The following is a 14434-nucleotide window of genomic DNA, read 5'->3' on the forward strand; positions in this document are numbered from 1 at the left end:
ACCACACGTATCCTATATTTTTTTTTAAAAAACTTTCATCCCTTTTCATATTTCACAAATTAATTTCCTGTATAAGGAATATTTTAAAAGGATCTGTTAGGCCTGTAGTAAGTGTATTGTACACAAACACCCTGGTTAGAATCTGTTTTTCCAGTGTGTTATCTTTGACAGTGTTCAGTTATCTTTACTGGGATATGTCAGCGGGCAGCATTTGGTCTGTGTATCTGCATATTTTGAATATACTATGTTTGTGCTGAAGGAGACTTTTTAAGGCTTTATGAAACTGCCTGCTTAAATGCCACCACTGAGACCTGACTGAGCTTGTCAACAGTATCTGTTACTAATACTGCCTCTAAGTAGTGCAGCATTTCCTTAAAACTGGGAGATAGAGGTATATGAGTCTGAAAAACACCAAGTTATCTTAACAGTTTTTGAGAACTTTACCCTTAATAAGCCACACATTGATCTTTATTTATTTATTTATTTATTTTAGCATTCCCAGAATCCAGGCATTCTTCTCCCTGTTAGAAGAGATGCCAAAAGCAAATTCAATCTGTAGTTCTCTCTCTTCTTCCCAGACCTTTGTTGACTTGCAGTCCCCATTCTGCTGCAATTAGTCAACCACCAAGGGAGAGTTCATTGGCTGAATATTCTTCCTAGTCCTCTTCTAAATTCAAATATAGTTAGCCTTAGTTTTTGTTGTATTAATCACAGGGCTGTTGGGGCCAAATCAGCTGATTTGTCAATGGGAATTTGCCCAAGCTTCCAAATGGGATGAATTTTTTCTCCCACAGAAGAGCAGATCTTACAAATTGCACCCATTGGATGTCTAGCATCATCCTGGTCTGCCATTTACATACTGCTTTTTGATCATTTCACACTCAATGTTTCACTTAGAAATCATTTATATCACAACTGTATTTGGCCCTCAGTATTATTAGGTAGCATGAAATATACTCAGTGATGGTATGAAAGTTATTTCCAATAGGGCTTATGAAGAACAGCTGAGCAAGTATGACCTCCTGACATCGAAGTGTTTGTTTACTGGGAACTATATTCCAGTTCTCTACATTTAATCTGTCTTGGACCAGACTGACATTCCCTTGCTAGATTTATTTTATCTCTAGAGGCTATTACAAACACAACATTGTCACTGCTTATCTAATAAACTGATAATAGGATTATATTATTCTAGTGATAACAATACATTTATGTTCATTCTTAATAGTAACAAACCAAAGTTTGATTTCGTGTTCAGTGAAGATAACGTGTTACTGGGTGTGGGGGGGGAAACATTCAAAAAATATTTTTCTTTCAAATAAATCAGTCATGGAAAATATTTTTTATTCCATCTTATTTGCAAATCAAAGCTTCAGTTTGTGTACATGAGCAGGCATACTATGTCAATTTTACAGCAATCATAATAATGAGGAAGTCTGACTCAGAAACTCCGGTTTTCCTAAATCAAATTTTGGAAGTTTGTCATGGTTTTTCGTGTGTATCTTTTCCTAGAAGTTGTCTGACATCAAAAGGCAGGCACAACAGACCAGATTTATATTATATTTAGTTATAGTCAAGGTGTCCATAGTAAATTAAGTTTTTATTAGTGGTGGTATGATTTTTAGTTAGTTAGTTAATTAGTGGTGGTTGTAATTGTAACAGTAGCAGGTTTTAAATCCGAGCCAAGTTTTAGTTAGTATCATGTGTTTTAAGGGGAGACTCTTAAATGTACTTCTCAAGTAGATTTAACTGGTTACTTTTAGTGGAATCAACATCTCTCTGTGTAATGTATGATCTTAATTTATCTCCCAGCTGAGGCAACAAAAATTAAATTACTTTTTAACTTCAGTAATTTGTACATTAACAAAATGTTTGCCTTGTCTTGTTTTAGGAAAGCTAATTATTGCATCTCTCCCCCCGCCTTTTTTTTTTTTTGTTAGAGCTCTGACACTATAATGCTGACCTTTACCAAATGATGCTATTGTTTTGGTGACCAACACCCTAATTACTCTGCTCTACTGGAATTCATATCACGGCACATATGAGGCATGGATCATTTTTTAATGAACAAGCAGCATATTCCTTCTAAAATGTATTGTTATCTGATAGTTTCTTCTGCAAATTTTCACTGCAGCTATTACTTTTCTTAAGTGCTGTTACTTAAAAGTAACCTATAAAAATAGTCTGCATTAGGGAAATGCATTAATATATAACAGAGATATAAAACAAAATTAATAATAAACAAGCTATTCCATAGGTATGCATGCTACATGGTGAAATTATAGTGCTAGACTTAAACTAAATGTGTGGTTTGTATTTAGAACTCTTAAATGTTACATAAAGTGTAGTCATCTTAAATTTTCAATTAGGCAGAATGGAGATTTGTTAAAGATTCTGCAACTAATTGCCTCATGTTGGTATACATTCAAAATCTTTTTATTACAAATTCCTTTCAAAAATCTTTCAATGGACAAGACAGTCTAGGCAATGCAGGCGATATAGACAATATAGAACCACAATAATGGCAGTAATTTTGTCTTTGTGTGGAATATAGGAGATAAGTTGATCCACATTGATTTGTGTGCTGTTCTTGTAAAAGTCTTCTCAGTCCTTTTGCACATAAAGTTTCCTATATGCTCTATATAGCTTAAATTCCAAAGGAATTAAATTTTTATTAATGGCACACAAAAACCATACAAAATTGAGTCCAAATTTTGCAATCAAGTATACACAATAAAAGCTGGTTCGTGTTGAATTATATTACTTAAGTAAGAGTGTCTCGTTGTTAAAAGTTAATTTGCTCTCTTCATCTGCAATAGGTTATGTTCCGGGTACTAATTCCTGTTAGGTTCCTGGGTACTAGCAAGCCAGTGAATATCCCCTAATACACCTTACTCCCATTTTGGCAAAGCCAAGACGTTGTTCAAGAGCATGCCACACAAAGAAAATGTTTCTGAAGCAGTGTGCTTTACACGTTTGTGTAGGAAAACCCAAGGACTGAGTGTCAGGATTCCTCTTTCTACATCATAAGGAGGTTAGTTCAGGGTATTATCAGAGTAATGTGAGGTTGATGCTTTTAGGCTGATATACGTATGTTGGTTGGGAAAAACATAACTATTTTTTCTGTGTTATATAAGCATGCACCTTTTCCTGGGCAACAATTACCCCATCCTTACTCGGGGCCCTTAAGTTTGAGATCAACTTAGCATGTAACTTTTCCATGTTGCCCTACCGTGTTCATTTTCTTTTCCTATGTCAGTATCCTGTAACTGGCAGAAGAGCATTAAGTGACTGTTTTTTGCAATTCCCACACCAATTCTATATGTTCTATATGTAGTACATTGCAGGTAGAAGTCAAAATAAAATGACCATGACTGATAACAAATATTTATCATATGTAGCAACATTTCTTTTGGAATTTGTTTCCTTCATCTGCTTTTAGAAAAGCTGTTCATCTAAGTCTGAACCAAAATCATCCTCCTCTTTGCATTTCTATGTCATGTAAAATAGGCTTATAAAAATAAGGTGTTGTACACAAACATCGACAGATTCTAAATGCATTAAAATAATCTGAAACATATTTTTCAGCTAAAACACAAAAATGAAACCAACTCCAAATTACTATGGGATGCTATGCAGGTCCTTAAACTTTGAATTTTTTTGTGCCAACTTGCCAAATGGAACAGCTCTACATTGTTCGTGGTGCAACCTATAGGCAGTAACCCACATAAAACATCCTAATTATTTGTAAAAGATAGTAGTGATTGAATTTCCTTATAACCAGAACTGCAAAACATTCCATTTAGCAAAATGCTGTGATTAAAAGGACTTGTTCTTCACACCATTTTCCAATGAAATTCATCTAGATGGAGTATCTCTCTTGTGTTTTACTTGGGTGGGATTTTGAAGAGAACTTGATGGAGACGATTGAATTCTTCTGGAAAAGAGGTATTTGAATCTTTTCAGCTCTTCCAAGAAACCCAGTCAGCACAGTCTAGGCTAAACATCTTAATGGGATTTATCAGGGATAAAAAGAGGGCAAAAACTCTAGTGCTTAACTGGAATTGGTATCAATTAGTACAAATACATATGCACTGGTACCCTGCAGTAACCTGCCCTTTCTAACATTCACCTGATGTCCCAGTGAGATGTGACCACTTCCCAAACTACAGTACAAACGCTTTTGACAAAACAGACAGTTCATACCAAAACAAAATGTCTATGTTCCCCCACGGCACTACATTCCCACAGAAGCCTGGAATTTGCTTCCCTGTAAGTATATGCAATATTCAGAATATCACGCATATTCAGTTCATGGCTGGTTACTAAATTACATACTGCTGCAGAATATATCAGACAATTCAGAAAGAAAGAAAGAAGTTCAGATTACACAAGGTTGGGTTTTTTTTTCTGTGGGTAAAAATAACCACTTGCATTGCTGCTTACATATTCCAGTTAGTTATCTGGTGAAGTGCACACAGCTAGGAAATTAATGCTGCCCTAAGAATCCCAACTCGAATATTTACAAGTGTGAAGAATGTCATATTATGTTGGACTCAAGGTCCCTCTAGCCCAGTAGTCTGTCTCCAGCAGTGACCAGTCAGAGAGGAAATATGTAGGGATATTTCTCTGGAATGTTCTCCCAGCTCCACCTATTTGCAGCTCAGGGATTCCTGAGCAGCTTCACTGCACTTTTATTGCATTTTACAAACATTATGAAAGCTCTCCAATGCAGAGAAGTAAAGGCAACAAATGCAAGATGAAAGGTTAGAAGGAGGAATAAAACACCGTAGGCTTGGCTGCCAATTCATTTTGAATCAAGTCTGAAATGTACTGTTGCATCCACTGTAGTTTCTTTTGGCTACAACTAGGGAGTGTTAATGTTGAATTTAAATATTACTCTGCAGTGAGGGTACCATTTTAAAGGTGTTGTATCCCTGTAATTCTTGCTAAATTCAGTGAAAATTGTCCTTAGTTATCAACACAGACTATAAAACTCCATGTCCTGAAAAGGAAATCTCCTTATAGTAATGGAAAATTTTAAAAAAAACCAATCAAGTGTAATTATCCCGCATCAATAGAGGTAAAGTCAGGGGCAGGCTCTAAAAGTGAATATAAATGCCTTTAGCGTAATATGACATAGTGCATATATTTCCCTTTGCTTTGTTGGGGCAGACTGTAAAATGGATGCGTGAAAGGATGTGGGTTAAAAACAGTTATATCAGCATACCTGAGAGGGCCGTAAATTGTAATGCAAGGATGGGGATGAGCAGCCGGAGCAAAAGCAGTGGGGATTTTTTTTTTAAATCCTGCTCATTTCATGGGTCTAGTATAGAAAGCTGTCAAAAAGCAATTGAACTGACTGGACTGACTGGCGGAGCAACAATGACTTAAAGATCAGTTCTTATAGTGACTCTATACTCTTTTTTATAAAGCACTGTAAGATTTACCAATGAAAACAGAAATGTACCAGTTACATGTTTACTACTTGTCATTTTCATTTATAATTTTTATGCTGTTCTTTTTGCTGTAATGTACAAAATGAACTCTTTACTTACACTAGAGCAACAAGTAGGCTAGCAGATTTTCCTTAAGAAAATAGATCCTTCTTGCCATAATCAGTCAGATATTTTGAGGTCCTATTTCATGCCTAAATCATAAGGTTGGCATTACTGCTTTTAAGATACAATACACCATTGATAGAACAAAACTTTAAAGCCAATTAGATGTTGGCAATCTTCCTACCATTGGCAAAGGCACACTTGTTAACAGTTCCCCTTTGTGGCAAGTTTGCAGTGTAATCACTGATTTCTGGAAAGTTTTTTTGGCACTTCAAGATATTTTAAAATATCTAATGAATTTATTTTTATAGACAATTTTAGACTTTACGCGCATTACTTTAAAACATTTTACTTTAAAAAGTAGGGGTTGTATGCACTCAAATGAGGTATGCATCTCCATTTTTAACACAGGAAAAACCAATAATTTGTAGAACCAACCTATACAAATAATAGTTTATTTGCATTTTAACTAGTTAACAATTTCAGAAATCATCACATACAAATCTTTATGAAACACTATCTTACTAGGTGTGAGTAAGGAGATACTGCTGCTTTGTTGGAAAAAAAACAGAACATTTTTATCCTGGGTTTTAATATAAGCAAAAGCTTTCATGGCTATTTAGTTAAATTGAAAAGTATTTTGAAGTTAACACAGCTTTTTTCTTCATTTTGTGTGGAAAGAATGTGATTAGGCTGGCAAAGAAATAACAAACACACAAAACAAAATTACCTAGGAAGGCTTAATTTATAGTGAGACAAACTTTTACGAAAGGCAAAATTATTTTTAACAAAATGAGCTAACTTTACTATAAGCCTACCAAAAGTTCAAACATCACTAGAGGGCATTTTGGAGAAAATACAAACCACAACAACACTCTTGATTTAATTTTCTCCTTTCTCCTGCAAATGCTCTGCAGTAGGGTAGCCCTGCATCATCTGTTACTGCAAATGCTTCCTTCCCATAGTGGCTACCTTAGAAGTACTAAACTACTAATAGCAGTTGTATCAGTGTTCATTGCATTCATTTAATGTAATAACAGGTATTTCATCTGTCTGCAAAAGCATGTTCTGTAAAAAAGCAATGTAAAAACTATAGTAAGGTAACAGTGGACGTGTGTGTAACAATACCATTTATTCACAGCTGTGTCGGCAAAGTAATATAAGGCTAAGTCTACTACACTTTTATCAATAGGACTCCCCTTCTTCCAGTTTCTCATGCTTTGTTTGGAAGTGATTGTAGTGTATATTTAGTATGCTGGTACAAAGTGAAATTCTCCTTATATACCTTTTAAACAAAGAATGCTTTATTTATATCTATGCAAATAAAACCCTCTTAAACATGCTAAAGGTCTAGAGAAATATGCAGCTATGCAGGTAAAGCTGCATCTTTTATTGAGAGTTAAAAATCTGGATGCAAGGACCACACCAAGTGTAGCACTAGACTCTTCTCTTGATCCACCTATCTATACTTAAACTCTCAAAAAAATAAAATTACTTACTTTTCTAACTCAGTTCAGACTTGATAGGAGTCTACAGACAGTTGGAAAAAGGGCAATGACTCTGAAAATATAAGGCAGCGAAGAATCAGGCTGGAAGGCAAAAAAAAAACATTTTCAAAGTTCCATGGGATTATGTGTAAAATTCAGGTTTTAATGACTTCCAAAAACATTATTTGGACTACACCTCACTACAGATTTCTGCCAGCATAGCTGCATCGATGAGGAATCACACCTCTTCTCATCCCAACAAAATTTGTGCTCAAGATGGTTGTCAACCTTGTCACCACTGAGGAGAAAAGTAAACATAGCTCAGTAGCTTCATTCACTTGGCACACTTCAAATGGCATGGTGAAACAGACAAGTAAGCTTATGAAAATATTGGTATATGTGAGCCTCTGGCTTTTCAAATGTTTTGCAAAGTGCTAGCAAATTAAAGGTTTTCTGTTTTTCTGTGTCTCTTTCCATTGCCTTAGCTGCAGAGATATTTTTTTCTTCTCAAGTCATAGTGTGTCTTGGTGCTCAGCTGAGAAGCAATGAGAGAAAGAAGCAACTGGGTAACAGTATGAAATCAGTATGAGAAAAGCTGGACTTTACTCATGTCAGAGTAAAGCTACTATATAACCGCAGCCTTCTTTACTGCCTGCAAAATTCCTTTACGTTGAGCTGGGTTAATGTAACTGTGTATCATCCGTTGCTTTATAGGGGCAAATATATAAAAAAAATAATGTGGTACTGATAGAAAAGCCAGGCTCATATATCGAGCCTATTCTTTCTTTGCTAACGTATAACTGAGTGAATAGGTAACTTTGAGAGACCTGAGATCTATTCCTGATGACTACGCTGTCCCAGAAGTCTGTAAGTGATACTACATTAACAGCTACAAAAAAAGCTCTGACCTAGCAAGAGCAACCTACTGACTGAGGGAGTCCCCAGCATTCCTCCACAACAAATTAAGGCCAGTTTTGCTGTCAGGAAATTAACCATTTTGTTCGTGAGAGAGAAACGTGGCAGCTGCAGGACTGGAGCTGAAGCCTTCCTCTGAGGAGGGAGCGTTTGCCCACCCTTAGCCCGCCCTCCCCCAGAGCCTGGCCTGCTGCCTCACACCCCTGAAGGGCCTGGAGCTCCCTGGGCGCTGCCAGCAAGGTCTCCCAGTCCTGTCAGGTGCTACGCTGTGGGCGAGCAGCACGGCTTTTAACGGCTTGTCCAAACACAAACCTCCATCGATGTTGATAAACCCTCTGTCAGGCCTTCGTGAACTGCCTCTGGGCAGGGTGAAGCCTGTCATAAGCTCCAACGATCATCTGACGAGACAAAACCAGTACAACGCGGCCTCTTCCCGCACCCCGGGGGCGCCGTCTGCCGCATGCTTGTGGGTACCTCGGCCCTCACACGGCCGGGGCCGGCCCCACAAACCGCCCCCGCCACAACCGCGACCCTGCCTGCCTTCCCTCTCCTCAGCCAAGCGGCCCTCCCGGCGGCGACGCAGGAAGGGGAGGCCGCAGCGGGCAGACGCAGGCAAGAAGGAGGGCTGGATGGAAAACACCACCACCGGGGGAGCCGCGGGCAACTGGACACGGTTACCCGCCGCCAGCTCCGCTGCCCCAATAAGGTTCCCCAGCGCCTGCCCAGCCCCCGACCCGCCCCGCGCCGGGGAGCTCGTCCGGCCCCATCCGTCACGGGGGCGGGGGGCGGAGCCAGCCGGCGGTGGGGAGGAGACTTTGCGCTGCCATTGGCTGGATCCCGCCAAAGGGCGCCTGTGGTTGGCCGCGGCAGCTGCCGCTCGGAGCGGGCGGGCGGTGGCGGCGGGCGGGGAGGTGGCGGGGCGGGTGGCGGCTGGCCGGAGGTCACTCGGCGCGGGGGCGCAGCATGGCCGCGGCTGTGGTGCTCGGGGGACCGGCGGGCTGGTGGCGCTGGCACAGGCGGGTGCGCGCCGCCCGCGCAGCGATGGGTAAGGAGCTGCCCCTCCCCTCGGCTCCAGCCGCTCCGCTCTTGACCGCCGGGCGGGGAAAAGGCCGGGCCTTTCCAAGGGGCTCGGCCGGGGAGCGCTGCCGCCGCGCAACCCGTGGCGGCCGCGGGGCCTCCGCGCCCCACAGGCCCGGCCCCGCGTCTGGCGGGCCCCGGGGCCGCCCCGCCGTGCAGCGCCCCCGGTGAGGGTGGCCCGGGAGGGACCTCCCCACGGGGGAGCGCTGAGAGGGGTCGTGGTTGGCACGGCGCCGTCCCGCCAAGCGGCTGCCGCGTTACTTGAGGCCGTACCGGGCTCCGGGGTGGCTTAGCTCAATAAATGTTTTCCATAATTTGCTTAAAATAGCGTGCCTGGAAATCATCGGAGCCCACAAGTGCTTCCTGTGGCACCAATGACACGTTAGCAGTACCTGTCACCTAGCGTTGGGCAGTTCAACCCTCGCGATCCTTGTATCCTGATTATTTTCCTTAAACTGAAGGTAAATCCAGCAGTGCTTCCTCCTGTTCCAGCTCCGCAGGCGCTCACTCGCAGATATGCTTGATTCTTGGGCGGCGGAAGGAGCAAACACCTTTAAATGACTCGGTGCAAGGGAATGGAGAACGTACTTGCAGAATTGGAGGTCAAACCTTTTCCCTTTTCTAACTTGGAAATCACGCTGCTGTTTCCAAGTATTTTAGCTGCTGAAGTAGATAATTGAAAATACCTCCTCAGTAGTCTTTTCCATCTCATTTTGATAGCAGTCTGTTGCTCGTGTATGTTCCTGTATAGTTAGGCTCCAAACAGACAAATAGGTGAAGACCTGTCAGGTAGTGAAGTGGAAGAACTGTATTATTTTAAATGGTGTATCATATGATTCTAAAATCTCAACAGGAATTAATTACTTCTAAGTAACTTCTTAAAAATTGTAATTCCCCTTTAAACCTCATTTAAACTGATCAATGAAAAGTCTTTGACACTTAATTTTGAGATTAGCTTTCAGTGTTACTTTTGCTTGACTGTCTCTCTTCTGCTAATGCATGATTTTTTTTATAGTTGCAGCTCTGGTGTTGTGCTAAGTAATAGCTCAGGTGCAGCGAGCATCTTGGTCACATGCTAGTAAAGTTAAATACAGGGTACCTGTTTGTGTATTTAGTACCTTTTGTGATACCACAATTGAAAGCAGTAGCTTTCAATGTATTTTGAACTTTCTGTGCATGGTAGCTGTCAGATATTTCTGTAAGAGCTCTGAAATCCGCTGTCTTGGTTAATATTCCAACAGTTGTGTTTAATGTAGGAAAAATGGAAGGGATCTCATTTCTTGGAGTGAAAAGCAACCCAAAACACTACACCGGCCCTTGAAGTTGAAAAATATACTTTGTTTTTGCCTGAAGACCTGAGCGAGAAACTGTGACTAAGTGTAAAGAGAAATTGTGACTCTCCCAAGAAACTTCCCTAGAGCAGAATTTCACCCACAGCGTTTAAGCTCTGACTTACTTTGTCAGTAGTGACTGTGCTGAAAGTCCTGTTGACTCTGAGAAGTGTTTACGGGATGAAGGTCTAAGCATTAAGCCTTCTTAACCGCTAAGCTCTACTGCTTAGTTATATGTCGAGCTTTCCCCATCTCTAATGCGTTTATTAGGTCTGCCATCCTTTTCTTTAGTTTTGAGTAGTCTAAAAGTTGTCCTTTGAGTAGTGATTTCATCAAATGTCGTCGTGAGTGGAATGCCATCCTAGTGAAGGAACTCTGCCAGCTCCAAGAGCTGTCCAACATCACAGCTTGGTTGGGGAGCAGGCTGTCTTCCTTCACTTACTCGATGCTCCTTAGTTACTTGGTCAGTTACTCTTTGCAGCTGGCTCAGACCATGGTGCATTGTTTCTTCTGTGTGTTTATACCAGAGGCTGTTAAATCATCTAGGAGGAAAATAGACCAGGGCAGATTTTGGAGAAGCATCTTGGGTATGTATGTTTGTGTATTAGCAGGTTGGATAGAGACCATGTGGTCTTGTCATCTGCAGCTAGCTCTCACTGGCAAAGGTGCTTCATGGAGTATATGTCATAAGTATATGACCTTACTTAAAAGTACATTTTTGATGGATGTGGGGACCACTAGGGAGGATGAAGGAGATGTTAATGAGGTATTGTGGATGACAAAGGAAGATTTTCTGGTGAATGAAGATTAATCAGCTGAGGGAGCTGTTCATCAAAGAAGGTGGTACCCTGCTAGAGAACAAAAATGTCCTTACAAATAGTTTTGGATGAGTAGTAGAGACCATTCACTTAATAGTTAAATAGTACTTTTGTTGATGCAGGAGCTGGTTTTGAACTGTCAAATGGTTCCATGCTCTGGTGCAGAGAAGCATTAATTACTAAGCAAGGATTATGACAGACAGACCTGCTGCTCTGAAGTCCAGCACATTACTTAATTAAGGGATCAAGTGTGCACTTGATATTCTTTTTAGATGAAAAGTACATCCTACATGTTTTTGTCTTTAATGTATTAGAAAACATTTAATGAGGTATAGCTACAGACAAGAAAAATGAGGTAAGAAGACTCTGACTTTTACAAGATAGCATGTCTGGTTTTCATGAGCAGACCTTTACAGAGGCAAGGAAAAGCAAGGGGGTGTTTTCAATGTAAAGCTGGCCAAATTGTAATCTTCTTAAATTATGATTTTGGCAGAGTGCAGTTCTCAAAATCATTGCATAACCTTTAAAAGGGCAATTTTTTACACTGGGGCAATTTAAATTCCATTGGCAAAAGCTTCTAGGAGCAGAAAGACCTGATTCTGCCTATGTACAGCTGGCCTCTCTAGCTTCTGTGTTTCTCCATCTAGTTCCCTCCAGGATCTACTTCAGTAGGGGTTTTATGAGGTTCCATAGAGTAGTCTGCACAAAACAGAGAAGGTCTCTCTGATCCTTTCTTTCAAAGCAGGAAGGAGAAAAGGGATGATGTCTTCTGTTGTACTTGTACCATAACTTAAGATGCTAAATCAGTGTCAAAATCCTTCATTTAGTGGCTCAAATTGAATTGTCATCATGTTTCCCTCTCCTTGTCAAGTTACTTCATAGGCAATTGTACCTTCTCATAAAGCCCTGAGCAACAGCAGCAACTTCAGTTGTTGAGCTTCTTCTGGGCATCTTCCCAGGCTCATGTTAAATCACACCTACTGGGTTGGAAAAGAGCTCAAGATTCACTGATCCAGATTGATCAAGAGTGTTAATATGAGTTGCAACTACTCTGATTAGGAAATTCATATGGGACAGGAATATGTTGGTCTATTATCCCTTGTGCCAGATTTATCATTTTCATTTGACTGTGGAGCTGGGGATTCCATCCCAGGAGCTAGACATTTTGGTGAACATGGTTCAAAATAGAGTTTATAAAGCCAAAAAATAAACAATATAGTTGAGGTTACAGTTTGAGAGTTGCTGGATTCTCAGTCCTGTTCTTGGCCAGTTAGACTGTGCTTTCCTTTAGAGTACAAACATATTGGACCTTTTCCAGCTGTACTGCCTGTGGTCCTATCCAGCTATTAGTTCCTTTTTGTTTGAACACAAAGAGATGTCCTCTGCATTGCATATTATAGTGTCCGTGCAGTCTAGTATTTGCAGTGAATTCAAGGCACCACTGGACCTGAAATTCTTTCTTGAGACTGTAAGAGTCATTACTTTGGGAGATAGTGTAAAATGAAAACATCTGAAATGATCTAAACTTGCAACTGTCATTGTCCAGGTTAAAAAGAAAATTGGTTTTACTATCGTTACGTAGAAGCTTCAAAAGACAAGTTTTAGGTCACTGACAGACCAGGTGTTCTAAGGACAGGATTGCAATCTGTGCATTTCTGAATTTACTCTCATAATGGACATGTTTTGTTCAAGAAAAGGCATCCATAGATTCATAAACTCTTGCTGATTTTTTAAATTAAATTATTTTAAAGGTAAAATTCTCATTAAATTGTAGATTAGGTTAGGTGTTTCTATTGTAGGCTGACTTTTCAAATCTGTATTGTCTGTAAGCCCCCAATATGGCAAGAGGGTCATAAATTGATCCTTCTCATCAGTAGAGTCTTCATAGGCACAGGGCTCTGCGAGCACGTTCCCTCAAGGGACATGTTTGGGAAAAGCCCAAATTCTTTGGAGTCAGGGTAGCTGTAGCTGATTTTGCTTACAAATAACTTGATCTATAGATCAGCCTACATTGCTGGTTCTATTCCCAGTGAAGGAGAATTAATTGCACATGGTATCAGTGATTATTTTAAAAGTAGCTTCTATTGCTCTTACTTCTGATGTTCTGCCCTCTGTTAGAAGTTGAATGTGGACTGGGCATTTTTCCAGCCATGTGATTGCAGCAGGTTACTGTAGATTTTATGGTTGAAGTAAAATGGACTCAATACCACAGGGACGGTTTCTGCAAATGCTTACACAATTGATGGAATTAGTTAAGCATACGTGTATGTGGGTTTGCAGACTATCAATCCTTAGATGTTTGAATTATACAGTTATTTCAAAATTGAGCCTGTGCCATGTATCAAACGGTAAACAGTGTCTAGATATTCAAGCTGGACATCAGTTTCCGTGATAGCACCTGTGGAGTTTCGTCTAATGTGAAAATGTGAAAAATCGTGTCTTCTTAAACATCCTCTGTTTCGCAAACCCCCACTGTCTTAAGTAGTCATTAAAAAATATGCCCTGATCCTAAATGCTGTTGATTCAAATTTAATTGAAATCAGCTCTATTAGGTACATCTATGAGCTAGTTTCATCAGTCCTTTAAAGTGATTTTCCTATATTTGAGTACCTGTGGATCTGGAGGTTTTTCGAAGCTGTTAATCAAATTGTATCATTTTTAAGTGGCTAATTTAACACTGGGCTATGAGAAGTTAAACCAAACTAAGAAGTCAGAAACTGAGTCAGGAACTGGACTATTTCTCTAACGGGTCCCAGTTCCTGTGGATTTGAATATGTTCTAGTTAGCACAGAACAGAAAATGGTCCCTAATTCATGAACTAAGACAAGAGAAAATCAATGAAGACAGACAACAGGGGAAATAATAGAATACAGTGACAGAAAACTAATAATACCCGTCAGCACGTTGCCTCATATTCCAGCCTAACTGTTGCTATGCCTTCTGGGGACATTGCAAATGAAGACTTTTAAGGAAGGCCTTACAGTAGAGGAATGAGTTAGTTTCATGGATATTTACACTGCGAAAAGCTGTCTTAGAGAACTAATGGAGATGTTTGTTGGCAATAGGCTTGTCATTGCAGTCCAATTACCAATTGATATCTTAATAATGAGATGTGATGATAGCCATGAACAGTCATCAAAGCAAAGCAGTCTTACATGACATAGTAGAGAGAAAAGTAAGGCAGGATGCAGAGAAGGAGTGGCAGAAAGTAGCATGGACAAAATGCCCTCCTCAATTCCCATATT

At 40.2% G+C, this 14434-nt stretch overlaps 1 protein-coding gene across 1 annotated transcript in view; it reads left to right on the forward strand.

Moving 5' to 3' along the window:
- The first annotated feature begins 8870 nt into the window (after positions 1–8870).
- Positions 8871–14434, forward strand: part of HIBADH (3-hydroxyisobutyrate dehydrogenase) — an 85999-nt gene continuing 80435 nt past the window's right edge. Inside the window, exon 1 of the mRNA XM_054191354.1 lies at positions 8871–9008. Within this exon, the coding sequence (XP_054047329.1) occupies positions 8927–9008 (82 nt within the window). The 5' untranslated portion in view covers positions 8871–8926. The remainder of the gene's footprint in view (positions 9009–14434) is intronic.

This window comes from Rissa tridactyla, chromosome 2 (assembly GCF_028500815.1).
Source record: "Rissa tridactyla isolate bRisTri1 chromosome 2, bRisTri1.patW.cur.20221130, whole genome shotgun sequence".
NCBI classification, from domain to species: domain Eukaryota; kingdom Metazoa; phylum Chordata; class Aves; order Charadriiformes; family Laridae; genus Rissa; species Rissa tridactyla.